This window comes from Salvelinus sp. IW2-2015, linkage group LG32 (genome assembly GCF_002910315.2).
Source record: "Salvelinus sp. IW2-2015 linkage group LG32, ASM291031v2, whole genome shotgun sequence".
Lineage (NCBI taxonomy): Eukaryota > Metazoa > Chordata > Actinopteri > Salmoniformes > Salmonidae > Salvelinus > Salvelinus sp. IW2-2015.
The window spans coordinates 28560003-28576659 of NC_036871.1; the positions used below are offsets into that span (position 1 = coordinate 28560003).

Genomic DNA, 16657 nt, shown 5'->3' on the forward strand with positions numbered 1-16657 from the left:
GGCTGGGAAAGACTCGCTAGAAAGGCCAGAACCTAGGAAGAAACCTAGAGGAACCAGGCTATGAGGGGTGGCCAGTCCTCTTCTGGCTGTGCCGGGTAGAGATTATAACAGAATATGGCCAAGATGTTTAAATGTTCATAGATGACCAGCAGGGTCAATTAATAATAATCACAGTGGTTGTCGAGGGTGCAACAGGTCAGCACCACAGGAGTAAATGTCAGTTGACTTTTCATAGCCGATCATTCAGATTATCTCTACCGCTCCTACTGTCTATAGAGAGTTGAAAACAGTAGGTCTGGGACAGGTAGCACGTCCAGTGAACAGGTCAGGGTTCCATAGACGCAGGCAGAACAGTTGAAACTGGAGCAGCATCACGACCAGGTGGACTGGGGACAGCAAGGATTCATCAGGCCAGGTAGTTCTGAGGCATGGTCCTAGGGCTCAGGTCCTCTGAGAGAGAGAGAGAGAGAATTAGAGATCATTCTTAAATTCACACAGGACACCAGATAAGACAGGAGAAATACTCCAGATGTAACAGACTGACCCTAGCCCCACGACACAAACTACTGCAGCATAAATACTGGAGGCTGAGACAGGAGGGGTCGGGAGACACATATGACATGACATATCACTCCATGATATGGCTTCCTTCAACTATTTGAACCATTTGTGTAACTGATGTATTCTATTTGGCAATATTTGGTGCATAAAGTTACTTTAAAATCCTGGGTCATGGACCACGGTAACATCTTAACGGAAACTCACTCACGGCGGCTGGTGCATAGAGCAGAAAGTTGGAACAAAAGCTCCCGACTTCTGGCGGTCGTTGGCCATCTTCTCCACCATGCCCCTGCTCTGAAATTGACGGAACTTTGTCTTGATTTTACGGAAAAGGAAATCATTTTCCAACAACAAAAGCAGAAAAAAAACAAATATTTTGAGTCCACTTTATTAAATACTGAACCATTGTGTTATAAAATGTACACAAAAAGACCACTGCTGACAGCAATTGTCTAAATACTTGACCCAAGTTCTACAATAAAACAATGAACATAATGATAAAAGTGCAAAGTCCCCTCTTCTTTCAAAATAGAAATGAGTCATATTTAAATTAATAATCTACAGCAGTCTTGTCTAAAAACATAAGCACTGGAATTGCTTGTCTTTACAGATGTAGGATCTTAATTTTATCACCCTGTTGCAGGAAATTTCCTGCACGGCAGGAAATGCAAACTTGTAGTGTATTTGAGGCTTAAAAGGCTTCTAAAGTTTGTAATTTTCACTTTAAAATGTCAGACTTGATTTGCACCATATAAAAATGTATCAAAATCTACAAAAATGTCTAATTATAATCCACACAATAATTCACATTTCCTGCAGTGAGAAACTGGTCAAATTAAGATACAACATATCTGCATGTGATAATGGAATCGTGTCTCAACTCAGATGCAAACATCAATGTACTATATAAAGAGCTGTAAAAATGCCATGGATCTAAGTGTCACAATTGTCATTATTTGAATAAGAAGAGCATATACAACTCCTGAAAGTAATTTGTTTGGTAGAAAAAAGGACTAAATGCACACATAAGCAGACATTCAATTATCAATAAATACATGCATTCTGCTTGTCATCTGACATCAAAATACATATTTTCCCTATCCATGCAAACCAATGTTTTGGTAAATTCCTTATAATTGTGGCTTTCGTGGGATAAGTAGCAACTATATGGAGTAAAATAACACTGAAAAACGTGCTAGTTCCGTTTCAAAATTAAGTTACCCATCTGAGTGAACACAGCCAAAGTGGTGCAAAACAATCGTAATGTGGTAATACAGGTATCAGTGGATTTCCTCCTCTCTTCCCTATAAGAGATTAGGTCAATTATGAAATATTGTACAAAGTTACAAAAATGTAACTATAAAATAAAAGCAATGACTCAAGTTCGTATGGTCCACTGTTCATAATAAATATCAGTTGGCCCCAGCTTCGACTATACCGACTTTCAGTGTTCAACTTTACTTGATAGAGTGGATGAGATCTAAACTATTAAAAAAGCAACTGCCATTTTCAAAGTGCACAAAAAAACTCAAACACAAAAAGCTAAACAGCAAGCCTGAGAAGTAACTGATAAATATGCCTCCCCTTCATTTTACAATCTCTTATTGTAAGTGGAATATTGTTATAACTATGATGAAGAACAAGGAAAATATGCAAGTCTGTCTCCAATCTTATTATGACCTATTAATGCAATATTGACAAGTTAACAGCAGTAGCACATTAAAACTATTTGAACAATGTATTCAAATACCTCAATTTTTGCCAGTACTTTATGCAGCACGCACCTTCAATTGTTCAAACCTCTTACTCTGCTGCGCAGCTATTGGCTCAGAGGGATTCACAGTTTCTCTGGGTCCAGATTTGTTATTCGCTACATGTTATATGTTTCCATATCAGTGCGCTTCACAGACAAAAAGCAGACAGGTTTGCTAACAAAATCTAAAATATTGCAGAGCCCACAAGGACTTGATTCCATTAGGAGGCACAACAGGATGAACTGAAGGGAAGTGTCTAAGTTAAAACAGGTGATTCTGAAGGATGAGCCTTGTAGGGAGTCGAGATAGACAGATCCTGTTGAGAAGATGGGAGTGAAAGAGGGTTGATTCCGATGGAGGAGGTTCAGTTGAGTGACGTGTTTGGGCACCTCATCTACGGTAGGCAGAAATCAGCAAAGTAAGGGTGCTGTAATGCCTCCTCTGCAGAGATCCTCTGAACAGGATTACACTTCAACAGATTCTAAAAGAGAGAACAAAAAGAATGCAAGTCAGATGTGTGTTGTTTGTAAGGCAACATTTCTTAAGTATTCAAGTGACATTTGGGGAAAGCTTTGCACTGACTCCACCTAGTGACAACGTGATATTCCTGTCTAAGCTGTCTGCCAGGTACACTATACACAACCAGTTTGTTGTAACTCACAGTGTGGGTTTGCTCATTTGTATTTGTGAAACATATGAATTCAGAGCATTACAGTGAAGGACATTGCATTGTAAGTTTATGTTAACGTCAAGGAATGATATAGCATGATAATACATTGTATACTGATTAATATATTGGTCATGTGGTGGGAGGGTGGGGACAATACTAACCTGCAGGAGATCCCGTCCTGTGCTACTGAGTTTGGGGACAACATTCACCAGTGAGGTCGTAGCTGGATACATGGGGTACGGCTGTAGGTAAAAACAACGATAGAGAAAATGGATGTACAGTAAACAGACAGCAGCGCAGAAAATATTTGTTCCATCTCTTATAGATGAATCTGATCTACAAACGTCAATTACTCTCATACCATGGAAATCATATATTCTTATTTTCCTGAAGGCAGTAGAAAACATGAGTTTCTGTATGATCATCAGTAATTGACAACATCAGTGGGATAGCCTACCTTGTAGTCTGGAAGCTTTGTCATTGTCTGCCACTGTTCTTCAGTTGGTGTACCCAACAATGTGCCACAGCATTAAGGAAAGACTTTCACCAGTAAACAGGACTGGTCAAGTTTAGTCATTGCAATAGATTAATCTCAACAAAGTGGACCAACTTTAGTTCCTGTGTCTTTGTTTCTACATACCATACAACACAGACAGTATACTGAACCTGGTTACCATCTATACAGCTCTGAAAGGATATCGGAAGATCCTCTTCAGCTGGTCGTCAACGTCATTACCCGGAAACAGGGGCCTTCCAGCGTTTGCCAACTCTAAATGAAAAAAAGCTAAAGTTATAGAAGATCAACAAAAGGTAGAGGCCCTAACTTATGTACTTACTTTATTGTCCCCATGGTAACATTTTGTTGCGGTGTCATGTACACATTTAAAGTGGCGTTTAAATACAAAACAAAATTGACAATACAACTTTCTTAACAGTTACATACCAATAAAAAAAAAAAAAACATTTTCTTTTTTTAAATCTAGCCTGCTGGCTATACTGAGTTGATAGGAACATTAAACCCAAGCTATTTAGGAGGGATATCACACCTGGCACAAATTATTGTCTAGTTCTGTTTTTCCTGCTGAGGGGTGCCCTATACCTGTGCACAGAGGGGAGTAGTTCAAAGTCCGGGTACAGGGGGTGGTTTGGGTCTAAAATGATTGTGAGCCTTGCGGAGGGCCCTGACCTTAACGATCTCATCCAGGACTGTCTGTTTGACTCCAAGTACCTTGCTTGCTTCGGTGATAATCCTTCTCAGCATATTTCTCTGGCTGACAGTGTCATTGCCAAACCAACAAACATTTAAAAAAGTTAAAATACTCTCAATGAAAGATTTTTAAAACAGAGTCAGTATAGTACAGACTATATTAAAAGATCCCAGCTTTTTGAGAAAATACAGGCTCTGTTGGCTTTTTTTGTAGATCAGGTCTGTACATTTACTCCACTGAAGTTTATTGTCCAAGAGGACACCCAGGTATTTGTATTCCTCTACAATCTCTATATTCTGACCTCTGACAGATGTTGCAGAGGTAGGTGTTGTACACTTCCTGAAGTCTATGCACATCTCTTTGGTCTTGTTGGTATTGAGGACCAAGTGTGATTCCTCACATCCCTCTACAAAGTCATCTAGGACCGGGAGATGATGTTCCTCGTCATCATGCAACAGGCTGATCAAGGCAGTGTCATCAGCGAACTTAACGAGGTGTCTGTCAGGATGGGAATTAGTACAACTATTAGTGTACAATATGAACAGGAGTGGGGACAAAACACATCCCTGAGGAGAGCCTGTGTTGGTATTGCGTATGTCCGACACTTGGGGACCTATTTTGACTCGCTATGAGTGTTGGCTCAGGAGGTCCAACAGCCACAAAACCAGTCTCCCCATCTAAGGAGCAGTCCCGAATGAGTCCCTGTGCCAGAATGTAGGGCTGGATTGTGTTGAAGGCAGAAGAAAAGTCAACAAACAAAACCCTAACATGGGATTTGGCACCCTCTAGATGTCTATAGACCATGTTAAGGAGGGTAAGAATGGCATCATCAACTCCTCTGCTAGGCTGATAGGCAAAATGAAATGGGTCGAGAAGCTTCTGGGTGACGCTGAGAATATAGCACAGGTAAGTAGAGTGTACAATCATCCCCTTGAACTTGCTGTGCAATTTTGACCTTAAGGTTATACATACCTGCAAATATGCATCCAGCAGACCACATGTCAATAGAGGTAGAATAAAGCTTAGCACCGAAGAGCACATCTGGGGGCCTATACCACAATGTCACAACCTAAAGAGAGAGAGAGAAGCTTGAATGTCACCAGTAATTTAGGCATTCATTTTCTTTGCTCGTATCCTAATTAATACAATAATTGTCATATCACCTCTGCTGAGTAACATCTCACTGGGATTCCAAAGGCTCGAGCCAAGCCAAAGTCAGCCAGCTTCAATTCCCCATTCTAAAAAGGAGCAAATCATTTCACATTGTAGACTATGGAAAAGGTAAATGATTTTCTCACTAACTAAGCAAGATCATGTCTGTTTAAGTTAAGACACTTACAGCACAGTGTGTCCTCTAACTTTCTAGAACTAGAACTTAACCAGTCAAAGCCCAACATTCCACTGACTTACCCTATTGATGAGGAGGTTCTGTGGCTTCAGGTCTCTGTGGAGAACATTCCGACTGTGGCAGAAGGCAAGCCCCTTCAACAGCTGGTACATGAACGACTGCACATACAGAAAGTAGGGGAAGACTGAGTTAAGCACAGAGATACAGAAAGACAACAAGGCAGTAATACTTCATTCTCATTATTAATGAGAGAGGACATTGGTGGTACTCTTCGGAGTTATACGATAATTTGTGTCACACAGTGGAGGCTCCTCAGAGGAGGAAGGGGAGGACCATCCTCAGTGAATTTTATAAAAATAAAAAGGTTTAAACATTTAAAAAGTTATAATTTTTAGATAAAACTATACTAAATATAACCACGTCAACAAATACTTTATTAAAACACACTATTTGGAAAGACGGTCTATAGTAGCCTTCAACAGAACTCTGTAGGATAGCACAATGGGGTAGCCGGAGGACAGCTAGCTTACGTCCTCCTCTGGGTACATTGACTTGACAAAACCTAGGAAGCTCATGGTTCTCACCTCCTTCCATAGACTTATAGTAATTATGACAACTTTCAGACAATGTCCTACAGCCTATCAGAGCTCTTGCAGCATTTTATTTTTTATTTCACCTTTATTTAACCAGGTAGGCTAGTTGAGAACAAGGTCTCATTTACAACTGCAACCTGGCCAAGATAAAGCAAAGCAGTGCGACACAAACAACAACATAGAGTTACACATGGAATAAACAAACGTACAGTCAATAGCATGATCTGACATGTTGTCCACCCAATCAAAGGATGAGATAATTAATCTAGTACTGAAAGCTACAGTATAAAATGTGGTTAGTAGTTGACTCAAAGAAAGAGGAAGACAATATTTGAACAGTTTTGAACAAATTAATTTCTCCCAAAATGAAGGAGAAGCAAGAGTCTTTTTTTTCACTTTCAGTTTCACTTACTTAGCTAGCAAATGCAGCTAGCTAGACATTGAAACACCCTGCTCAAACAGAGGGATGCTATGTTAGCTAGCTGGCTATGACTTCCCAACACAACACTGGAATGCTTCCAAGTCATGGTAAGCTTTTGGTATTACTAATTTATTGCCACCGGGGCCCACCCGTGTAACTGCTTACTGACTGTACACTAACGTTACTGCATGATTGTAGCGGGTTTACTAACGCGTTAGTTCTATTAGCTACACTGACTATGACATTACTGCAAGTAAAACTAAATGCATGCTCTTCAACCGATCACTGCCCGCCCATCCAGCATCACTACTCTGGACGGTTCTGACTTAGAATATGTGGACAACTACAAATACCTAGGTGTCTGGTTAGACTGTAAACTCTCCTTCCAGACTCACATTAAGCATCTCCAATCCAAAATGAAATCTAGAATCGGCTCCTATTCCGCAACAAAGCATCCTTCACTCATGCTGCCAAACATAGCCTCGTAAAACGGACTATCCTACCGATCCTTGACTTCGCCGATGTCATTATAAAATAGCCTCCAACACTCTACTCAACAAATTGGATGCAGTCTATCACAGTGCCACCCGTTTTGTCACCAAAGCCCCATATACTACCCACCACTGCGACCTGTACGCTCTCGTTGGCTGGCCCTCGCTTCATACCCGTCGCCAAACCCACTGGCTCCAGGTCATCTACAAGTCGCTGCTAGGTAAAGCCCCGCCTCCAGCTCACTGGTCACCATAGCAGCACGCGATCCAGCAGGTATATCTCACTGGTCACCCCCTTATTTGAATCTCAATGACTCACCTTGACAGTTTCTGGATCTAGGTCTCCATTGCAGCTGTCAAAGTATTTCTTTAGATCCTGTGGTTGTAAGAGTCAAGTTAAATCACTGCACCCCAGCAAAAAGAAAATCAGACATCAAATCAAACAAGTGACTCACTGGGGAGAAAAACCTTATCTTGTGGGCACTTCTACTTTAAATTGATTTTGGTAAATTGTCATAGCTAAAGCAACAAACTCCTCTTCATACAAAAACGGCATTCACATACATCTGGCAGCACTCACCTGATCACAAAATTCAAACACCAATGTTAACTTCTTGTCACTGTGCAGAACATCATGCAATCTAGGAAAAGCAAAATTAAATGTGAATTAAACTCTTTGCATAGCTAAATATTTAATATAATGCTAGAAATTACACTGTTGAAAAGTAAATTTACTAGTCACTTAAGTTCTGATTCGGGAAGATATTGTATGGCATACATAGCTAATTTATGCATTTTCAGAATTTGACAAATTTCACATCAGACATACCTCACAATGTTTTTATGCTTCAGTTCTTTCAGGAGGCAAATTTCTCGCAGGGCAGAACTTGGGACTCCCTACAAGAAACCAGCAAGCAAATTGAGCCGTCAACAAATATGCCATAACCTTAGCAAACTAACCAGGTGACTAGCTTTAGCATAGCTATATTTGTAGTCCCAATAATTCCTACCTCATCGTCGTCATCCAATCTCACTCTTTTTAAAGCCACGATTTCATGCGTTTCTCTATTTTTTGCTTTGAAAACAGTTCCATATGTGCCTGCAGAAAGAAATCACAACGTTTACTAGATGGCTAGCTAGCTTGGCTGAATGGGTTGTTAACTAGCAATGTAGCTAAGCAAGCTAACTTGCCCATGAATGGAATAATGACAAACTAGCTAGCTCAAGTTAACTAGCTAACTAACTTTAAATTAACTAACTAAAATTTCATTGTGGCTTAATCTTGCTGCTAGGTAGTAAAGACATTGTCAAATTAGCTAAATATTATCAAACGTGTGTAACATATCAATGTCAATGACTTGTCATTCAAAATCGCTAGCTGGCTAACGTTAGCGATCTAGCAATGCTAACAGAAAACAACATTATTAGATAACAGAGATTATCTGGGAAAGAAACAGACACACTTACCCTCTCCAATCTTCTCAAGTTTTTCATACTTCTGCATATTTCGTCAATAAAGCTAGCCTTTAGCTAGCTAACAGTAGTGAAATGCAGCCCCGCTGGAAATGTTGTTAACGAACGTTCGCTAGCCAGCTGTTATTCATAGCTACAATGTTGCTGCTACACCGGCATCGAAAGCGGTCAAATTATGAACTGCAACATGAGGGTGGGTGTGAAACATCATTCATGTGGATAATGAACCCTGTAATCACTGTCAATCTTAGAAATATTTACAAAAAAATGTAACATCTCTAATGTTACCTTCTAAAGAAATCCTTAGACAGAGGTCCAATTAGACAGCCTGTAGGCTACAATCTTGTTAAATATGTTAATAGTTTAGCTAGAACCACCATCTTCACACAGTATAATCTATTTTACTTGTTTACATTGCCAAAGTAAGTGAAATAGATAATAAACAAAAGTGAAATAAACAATCAAAAATTAACAGTAGACATTACACTCACAAGTTTCAAAGGAATAGGCACATTTAAAATGTCATATTATGACTATGTACATAGTTAAAATGATGTGCAAATAGTTAAAGTACAAAAGGGAAAATAAATATAAATATGGGTTATATTTACAATGCTGTTTGTTCTCCACTGGTTGCCTTTTTCTTGTGGCAAAAGGTCACACATCTTGCTGCTGTTATGGCACACTGTGCAATTTCACTCAATAGATATGGGAGTTTATCAAAATTGGATTTGTTTTGGTATTCTTTGTGGGTCTGTGTAATCAGAGGGAAATATGTGTCTCTAATATGGTCATACATTTGGCAGGAGGTTAGGAAGGGCAGCTCAGTTTCTACCTCATTTTTTTGGGTTGTGTGCATATAGCTTGTTTTCATCAACGCCACAGGCCTTTTTGGGGTGGAGGGTTTGTATTTGGTCCTGCAGTTCATTCAATGTAATTGGAGAATCCAGTGGGTTCTGGTAGTCTTTAATAGCTGATTCTAAGATTTGTAATTGATCATGTATATGTTTTTGCTGTTTGTTCTTTGTTATAGAGCCAAAAATATTGGAGAAGTGGTTTATCTATACATCTCCATTTTGGATAGATAACTCTTTGTGTTGTTTGTTTAGTGTGTTTACATTTTCCCAGAAGTGGTTAGATTCCTTCCATCTATAGCATTCCTTAATATTGTGCAGTTCCTTTGGCTGACATGATTGAGTATTGCTCTGTTCAAATAGACTGTGATTTTGCTTTGATCTGATACGGGTGTTAGGGGACTGACTGAACGCTCTGAGAGACTATGGGTTGAGGTCAGTGATAAAGTAATCTAAAGTACTACTGCCAAGGGATGAGCTGTAGGTGTACCTACCATAGGAGTCTCCTCGAAGCCTACCATTGACCATGTACAGACCCAGCGTGCGACAGAGCTGCAGGAGTTGTGACATGTTTTTATTGGTTGTTTTGTCATGGTTGTGTTAGGGGGGCATATTTGGGAGGGAATACTGTCACCTCCAAGTAGGTGTTTGTCCCGTTGTGTGTTGAGAGTGTCAGGTTCTTGTCCAGTTCTGGCATTTAAGTCGCCACAGACTAGTACATGTCCCTGGGCCTGGAAATGGTTGATCTCCTTCTCTAGGATGGAGAAGCTGTCATCGTTAAAGTATGGGGATTCTATTGGGGGGATATACAGTGCATTTGGAAAGTATTCAGAACCCTTAGCTTTTTCCACATTTTGTTACATTACAGTTTAATTAAAAAATAATCCTTTCCAATCTACACACAATACCCCATAATGACAAAGTGAAAACAGATTTTTAGAAATTTTTGCAAATGTAAATAAATAAATGTATTTACATAAGTATTCAGACCCTTTGCTATAAGACTTGAAATTGAGCTCAGGTCTCTTGGAGTTTGCCAAAAGGCACCTAAAGGACTCTGACTATGAGAAACAAGATTCTCTGGTCTAATTAAACCTAGATTGAACTCTTTGGCTTAAATGCAAAGCGTCACGCCTGGAGGAAACCTGGCACCATCCCTACGGTGAAGCATGGTGGTGACAGCATCATGCTGTGGGGATGTTTTTCAGCGTAAGGGACTGGGAGACTAGTCAGGATCGCTGGAAAGATGAACGGAACCAAGTACAGAGAGATCCTTGATGAAAACCTGCTCCAGAGCGCTCAGGCCCTCGGACTGGGATGAAGGTTCACCTTCCAACAGGACAACGACCCTAAGCACACAGCCAAGACAACACAGGAGTGGCTTCAGGACAAGTCTCTGAATGTCCTTGAGTGGCCCAGCGAGAGCCCGGACTTGAACCCGATCTAACATCTCTGGAGAGACCTGAAAATAGCTGTGCAGCGATGCTCCCCATCCAACCTGACAGTGCTTGAGAGGATTTGCAGAGAAGAATGAGAGAAACTCCCCACATACAGGTGTGCCAAGCTTGTAGCATCACACCCAAGAAGACTCGAGGCTGTAATCGCTGCCAAAGGTGCTTCAACAAAGTACTGAGTAAAGGGTCTGAATACTTATGTAAATGGTTTATTTCCGTTTTTTTATTTTTAATACATACGCATGTAAAAATCTGTTTTCACTTTGTCATTATGGGGTATTGTGTGTGGATGAGGGAAAACATATTTTATCCATTTTAGAAGTAGGCTGTAAGGTAACAAAATGTGGAAAAAGTAAAGGGGTCTGAATACTTTCCGAATGCACTGTAGGTAGCACACAAGGACATTTTTCTGTTTCTAGCCAGATGTATAATGTTCCTGTTTTGACTAATTTAATAGAGTGGTTAGGTCTGCTCTGTACCAAATTAGCATTCTCTCTCTCACTGAAAACAGATGATGAATAGAATTTAATGATTAAAAGTCTTGCAAAATGTTCAGACACAGGACAGGGCCAAGTAACCCTGCTAAAACCACATTCACATCCTGTACAGTTAGTATTCTCTTCCTATAAACAACACATAATAAACACTTGCAATTTCAGCAGCCTTACTTGGGCCACAATAAAATATAATCCAGTTGGTCCACCCATACATTTGGCTTGTAAAAAATGGAATTTGACATTGGACCATTAAACTAAATCAACTTTACACCAACATAAAACAAGTGATAATACCTATGCATCTTTTTCATTTCTTATGAAAAGGCTGTCCCTAGTTCATGATATAGGCCTACAGTTCTGTGCCATATCAAAGTAGTGTTCACTTCTCTCCCTCTGATCTCTGCCTGCGTATCAGGTCAGCATACAGCCCTCCTTTGCTCAGCAATTCCGTGTGAGTTCCAGCCTAGGAAGAGACAAGACAAAAACTATACAACCAAGCTTTTGTAGTTAAATTGTCATACATCATTACACGTGTTGTGATGCTCTTTAAAAAACTTTGCGATTATTATTACTTTAATGACAAGAAAACGTGATTGGGAAAAGTGTCCAATATCTGGGGAAAAAACACCAATGGGACAGAGGACAATAGACATCCCTCTCTTCCTTCAGTGCTTTAGCCGCTCCCTCACCTCTATGATGCGTCCGTTGCTCATGACACAGATGAGGTCTGCCCTCTGGATGGTGCTGAGTCTGTGGGCGATGATGAGCACAGTGCGTCCTGTGGTGGCCCGGTCCAGAGCCTCTTGCACCACCCGCTCTGACTCTGCGTCCAGTGCACTGGTGGCCTCGTCCAGGACCAGAATGCTGGGGTTCTTGATCAGGGCGCGGGCAATGGCAATACGCTGCTTCTGTCCCCCTGACATAGTCACTCCTCGCTCACCTGTGTGTCCACAGAGGTACAATATTCAGTAAAAGCACTTATTGTAATGCAATTAGTACTACTTATGTTAAAAAGTATTTAAGTACATTTGATTTGAATATGTGTGTCTGGGATTTATTAGAGTGGTATAGACTAGTAATAAATCAGAAGATGTTAGAACTGGGCCATTCACAAAAACATATATGCTTTTTTCTCAAATATGTGTTGTCACTTACCAACCACAGTGTTGTATCCATCTGGAAAGCCTGTGATAAAGCGGTGGGCGTTGGCCTGCTTGGCAGCATTGATGACCTCAGCATCAGTGGCCTCCGGCTTTCCAAAGCGAATGTTCTCCATCACGGAGGAGCCAAACAGCACAGGCTCCTACACGCAGGGGTGGGTTCTGAATTGTTAATAACAAAGTAACATTGCTATCACTGTTATTATGGCAAAAATCACACAAGAAAGCTGTTTCTTACGGAGGACAATAACCAAATCTGAAGCAGTTCTGAAAGAAAATCCTAGAACATCCTTATGCACTAGAAAACAGAATGATTATTCTAGAAGATTTACCTGATTGATAAATCCAATGACTTGTCCTCTGAGCCAGGATGGGTCCAGTGTCCGGATATCCAGGCCATCCAACATGATCACACCACTGCTGGGGTCATAAAAACGCTCCAACAAGGAGGCCACTGTGGACTTCCCTGCAGTGCAGGAGAACCATAACTGACACATCATTTTCATAAATATTTCATTATGTTTATGTAATCAGACTAATTGAGAACTTGTATCCATGGGAACGCATAGAACATTACCTCCTCCGGACTCTCCAACGATTGCGACAGTCTTACAGGGGGGGATGATGAGGTTGAAGTTCTTTAGGATCTGTTGGCCAGGTCTCGTTGGGTAACTGTGGAAAAACAAATTTTAAAAATGTCACTTACTGATATATATCATTTGTGTGTGTCTCTTTGTTAATTTTGTCTTTCTGATGTGGTCATGCCTGAAAGTAATGTTCATGAAGTCCACCCGTCCTGCAAGAGATTTGTAAGGAATGCGGCCTCCACCCGAAAGTGGAATGGTAGGCTCCAAAGACAGGTACTCGAAAACACGGGCCCCAGAGCTGAGGCCTCTGACCATCTGCAAAACATGGTAGGTTCTAATTTCTTATTGCCATATCAACTGATCACCTTGTGAAACCTGAAACTCTACATTGATAGCAATGTATTTCTGACTTCTTCTATACGTCAAGTCTTTACTCACTTGGCCAAACAGGATAGAGATGCTGGCCAAAGACCTAAGAAAAATAACAGAAGGAAAGGTCAAATCCAATTTGTTATTCACCTAACGTTCATTGAACACTTCCATTTGATAATGCAAGCATTTGGCATGTTACAGTGTGAGAGATTAGCTTAAGTGTTATCTTTGCTAACAACAAGTATTTTACCTCTGCACCGTCTGTGAAGCCACCAGGAAAGACATGAGGTCACCTGGAGACATTTCATCACCTGCCATCAATGACCCACCAGCAAAGATGGTGCCTAAAACAATGCCTGCAAGAAAAGGAACCATGTAACAGATAAGCAATGGCATACTTAAATAAATAGCAAGTTCGATCCACTATTCATGATAAAAGGAACTCACAGTTCAGGACGATATTTGACATTCCTTGGAAAACAGCTATCCCTGAGCCTAGAGATTCATTCATCTCACATGATTTGTCCACTTCCCAGGCATATAACCTGCAAAACAGACAAATAGTTACATTCTTTCACACAATCCCTCTAATAAGGGGTGAAATTAGGAATGCTTTGAAAGACAATTGTGACTTTATTATAGGGCAGGTCTGATAATATTGTCTGATCTGGACTATAATAGACTGTCACTCACTGCATCTCTCGCTCCTCCATGGCGAAGGCTTTCACTGTCCTCACATTGCCAAGGGCCTCGTCTGCCACCCCTGTTGCTTTCGACACCTACACACCCACAATACGCATACTGTATATCAGTCTAGACACAGATAGACACCAATGCTCAGCACACACCATTCTCCATGCTGTAGTTCTGATAAACTCAGTAGAATGCTTTCTCAGTTGACACTTTTATCTATGTCTCTAATGTGTTTTAGATAGTGAATGAGTCAGAGTCGGAATGAGTGATGATGTCACCTGTTCCTGAGCCAATCGGGACAGCCTGCGAAGGAATGAGCCAATCAGAGCTCCTGCCCCCACCAGACAGGGAAGTATCACCACTGTCATACCAGTGAGTTTAGGGGAGATGACATAGAGGGACACGAAACAGCCAACCGTCTGTGTTACACTCCGCAGGCCCTGTAGATATGAGTAATTGAGGCAATGGCATTAGATTTCGATCTTGTGAACTGTCTCTAGATGGGAGCAACAGCTAATGAATAAATTATACTGAAAAGTTATGGCAATATGTAATAGGGAAGTGCATAGGGGACCACAATGGAAATAAGCTTTATTGTGTTTTTATCCTAGATAATTTTGAATGTTAGTTGTCTCCGGCTGGAGCAGCCTACTACTTTTAATTATCCAATAAATTCATATGTACACAGCCATACCTGAGAGACGACCAGTTTGAAGGAAGACTTGAACTCCTGAATATCAGCAGTCAAACGGTTCACCAGCATGCCAGTTTTGTTGGAATCAAAGAAGGCTACATCTTGCCTGAAACAAAAATGTCAAGTCTTGTGTTAGCAAGAGTAAAAGTTGGACAGTGGATAGAAGGTCTAGTGACATCTAGTCAGTCACTCTACTCTCTGTCTTGGAACTGGTCTATTCTACCTCTGGTTGCTTTCAATATATATTACTGCAACTGGGTGTATACCTGAGTAAAGATTGGAAAAGAGTCTTTCTCATGTCTGCTGCTACTCGCTCCCCTACCCTGGAAAGCAGGATGATGTAACCAGTCGTGAGCAGACCCTGAAGCCAGGAAAGAGATTTCATGACCATATTGTTTTTCTATGTATTCCACAGAAATAGATTTTTCAATCTACATTTAAATTAAATCATTGACAATGACTTTTTTGACAAACAACTTACTTGGAGACCATACAATCCCAGCAACTTCAGAGCAGGTCCCCTCATCTCTCTCATGTAATTCCCAGTATGTTCTCTCATGTAGCGTGCCACTATGTTCACCAGATCGCCCAACATCAGGGGAATTTGAATATTCAAGATGGCAGCACCAAAAGCAAGCTGGGAAAAAAACATGATTGGTCTGAAATCACTCAGCATTCCAATACAATTAAAACACCACTGGAATTTAGCCAACATGTTACTGTCTAAACAGTAGATTGTCCAGTAGTGTTAAGTTATGTTGCTCACCACGACAGCACCAAGAAGGGCAAAAAGCTGGGGTTTGACAAACTCCCACAGGATATGCCAGTCAAACTCAGGCTCAGTTTCTTTGGCTTGAAGCTCTAGTAGAACATTGTTATTCACATCTGCCTGGCAATATGCTACACTGCCAAGTAGTCGAGCAGAGATGGTGAGAACCACTGGCCCCAAGATGTACTTCAGGGCCCCCCCTGGTGGTCTTGACATCCAGCAGGCAGATTGGCGGACTGCTGCTTGAGCCAGACCCCAGATACGCCCAGCAGCATTACTTGGCTGTCCAGAGGAGTTGCCTGCATTGGCCAATTGTGTTGTGTATAGCCGTGATCTGAAACGAAAACAAAACAAACAAACAATATAACAAGCTGTACTGTTTGTAGTGTGATCTATATTATACAAGTTTGAGAGACATGGACAACATGAGCTTAACAAATAATAATAACTATGTGGTGGGATTTTCACTCTATATATTGTTAAAATGGTGACAAAAAAGTTACAAAAAGCATATGACACTTCTGGATGGTCCATTCCATTAACACCACTTTAATGAACAGTGAACAACACTATTTACAACTTTGTGACAGAGCTGAACTAATATTGTTTTCATAAGGAATCATATTAGCTAGTGCAAAGTCTAAGGTCTGTAACTATAGTAGCTGTCTGATCAGCTGACTACCGGCATTAGCCAACTAGAACGTTGTCCTACCGTGGCTGTCTCCATAAATCTTGTGTTCTATTCAAATGCGAGTAGAGGGGGCGCAACGGTGCAGTTGTGCTGACTCTATTACAAAGTAAGTGAAACATATTTAGACGTTTTCACGGAAATCTAACAAAATTCAAAGAATCTGAGCGCTTAGCTCAGAAGGGTACAAGGAACAACATGCAGGCTGCCATGTTGACACTATCCCAGAATGCATCTCATTGGCACAGTCAATTGGATCATGTTTAATGTCAATAACAAAACAAGCATTTTGATCGCTAAAAACAATGTCAAAAGGCTACAACATGAATCTTTATTCATTATCATTGGCAAGGATTATCTCTGTCATTGT

General features: G+C 40.7%; 2 protein-coding genes across 3 annotated transcripts; both read right to left on the bottom strand.

Annotated features, from left to right (window-relative positions):
- Positions 1-2690: 2690 nt before the first annotated feature.
- Positions 2691-8655, bottom strand: LOC111957139 (cyclin-dependent kinase 5). The gene is made up of 12 exons (XM_023977876.2): positions 8514-8655; positions 8057-8145; positions 7876-7943; positions 7627-7687; positions 7366-7422; positions 5604-5699; positions 5357-5431; positions 5166-5262; positions 3685-3754; positions 3443-3503; positions 3147-3227; positions 2691-2796 (listed from the first exon to the last, which is right to left on the bottom strand). Exons 1-12 carry the CDS (start codon positions 8548-8550, stop codon positions 2710-2712), a joined length of 879 nt encoding a protein of 292 aa, XP_023833644.1. The 5' UTR covers positions 8551-8655; the 3' UTR covers positions 2691-2709.
- Positions 8656-11333: 2678 nt separating this feature from the next.
- abcb8 (ATP-binding cassette, sub-family B (MDR/TAP), member 8) lies at positions 11334-16607 on the bottom strand. 2 transcript variants are annotated; one of them, XM_023977850.2, is made up of 16 exons: positions 16312-16594; positions 15597-15933; positions 15312-15467; positions 15097-15191; positions 14831-14936; positions 14415-14576; positions 14137-14222; positions 13891-13988; positions 13694-13799; positions 13510-13543; positions 13250-13386; positions 13062-13156; positions 12817-12950; positions 12480-12627; positions 12014-12264; positions 11334-11787 (listed from the first exon to the last, which is right to left on the bottom strand). In XM_023977850.2, the coding sequence occupies exons 1-16, from the start codon at positions 16407-16409 to the stop codon at positions 11704-11706; spliced, it is 2127 nt and encodes a 708-aa protein (XP_023833618.1). In that variant the 5' UTR covers positions 16410-16594; the 3' UTR covers positions 11334-11703. The 2 variants fall into 2 exon arrangements, 1 of the variants encoding a protein (XP_023833618.1); XR_011474573.1 differs by having other exon boundaries at positions 11714-11787; positions 12480-12646; positions 16312-16607.
- Between the last annotated feature and the right edge of the window lie 50 nt (positions 16608-16657).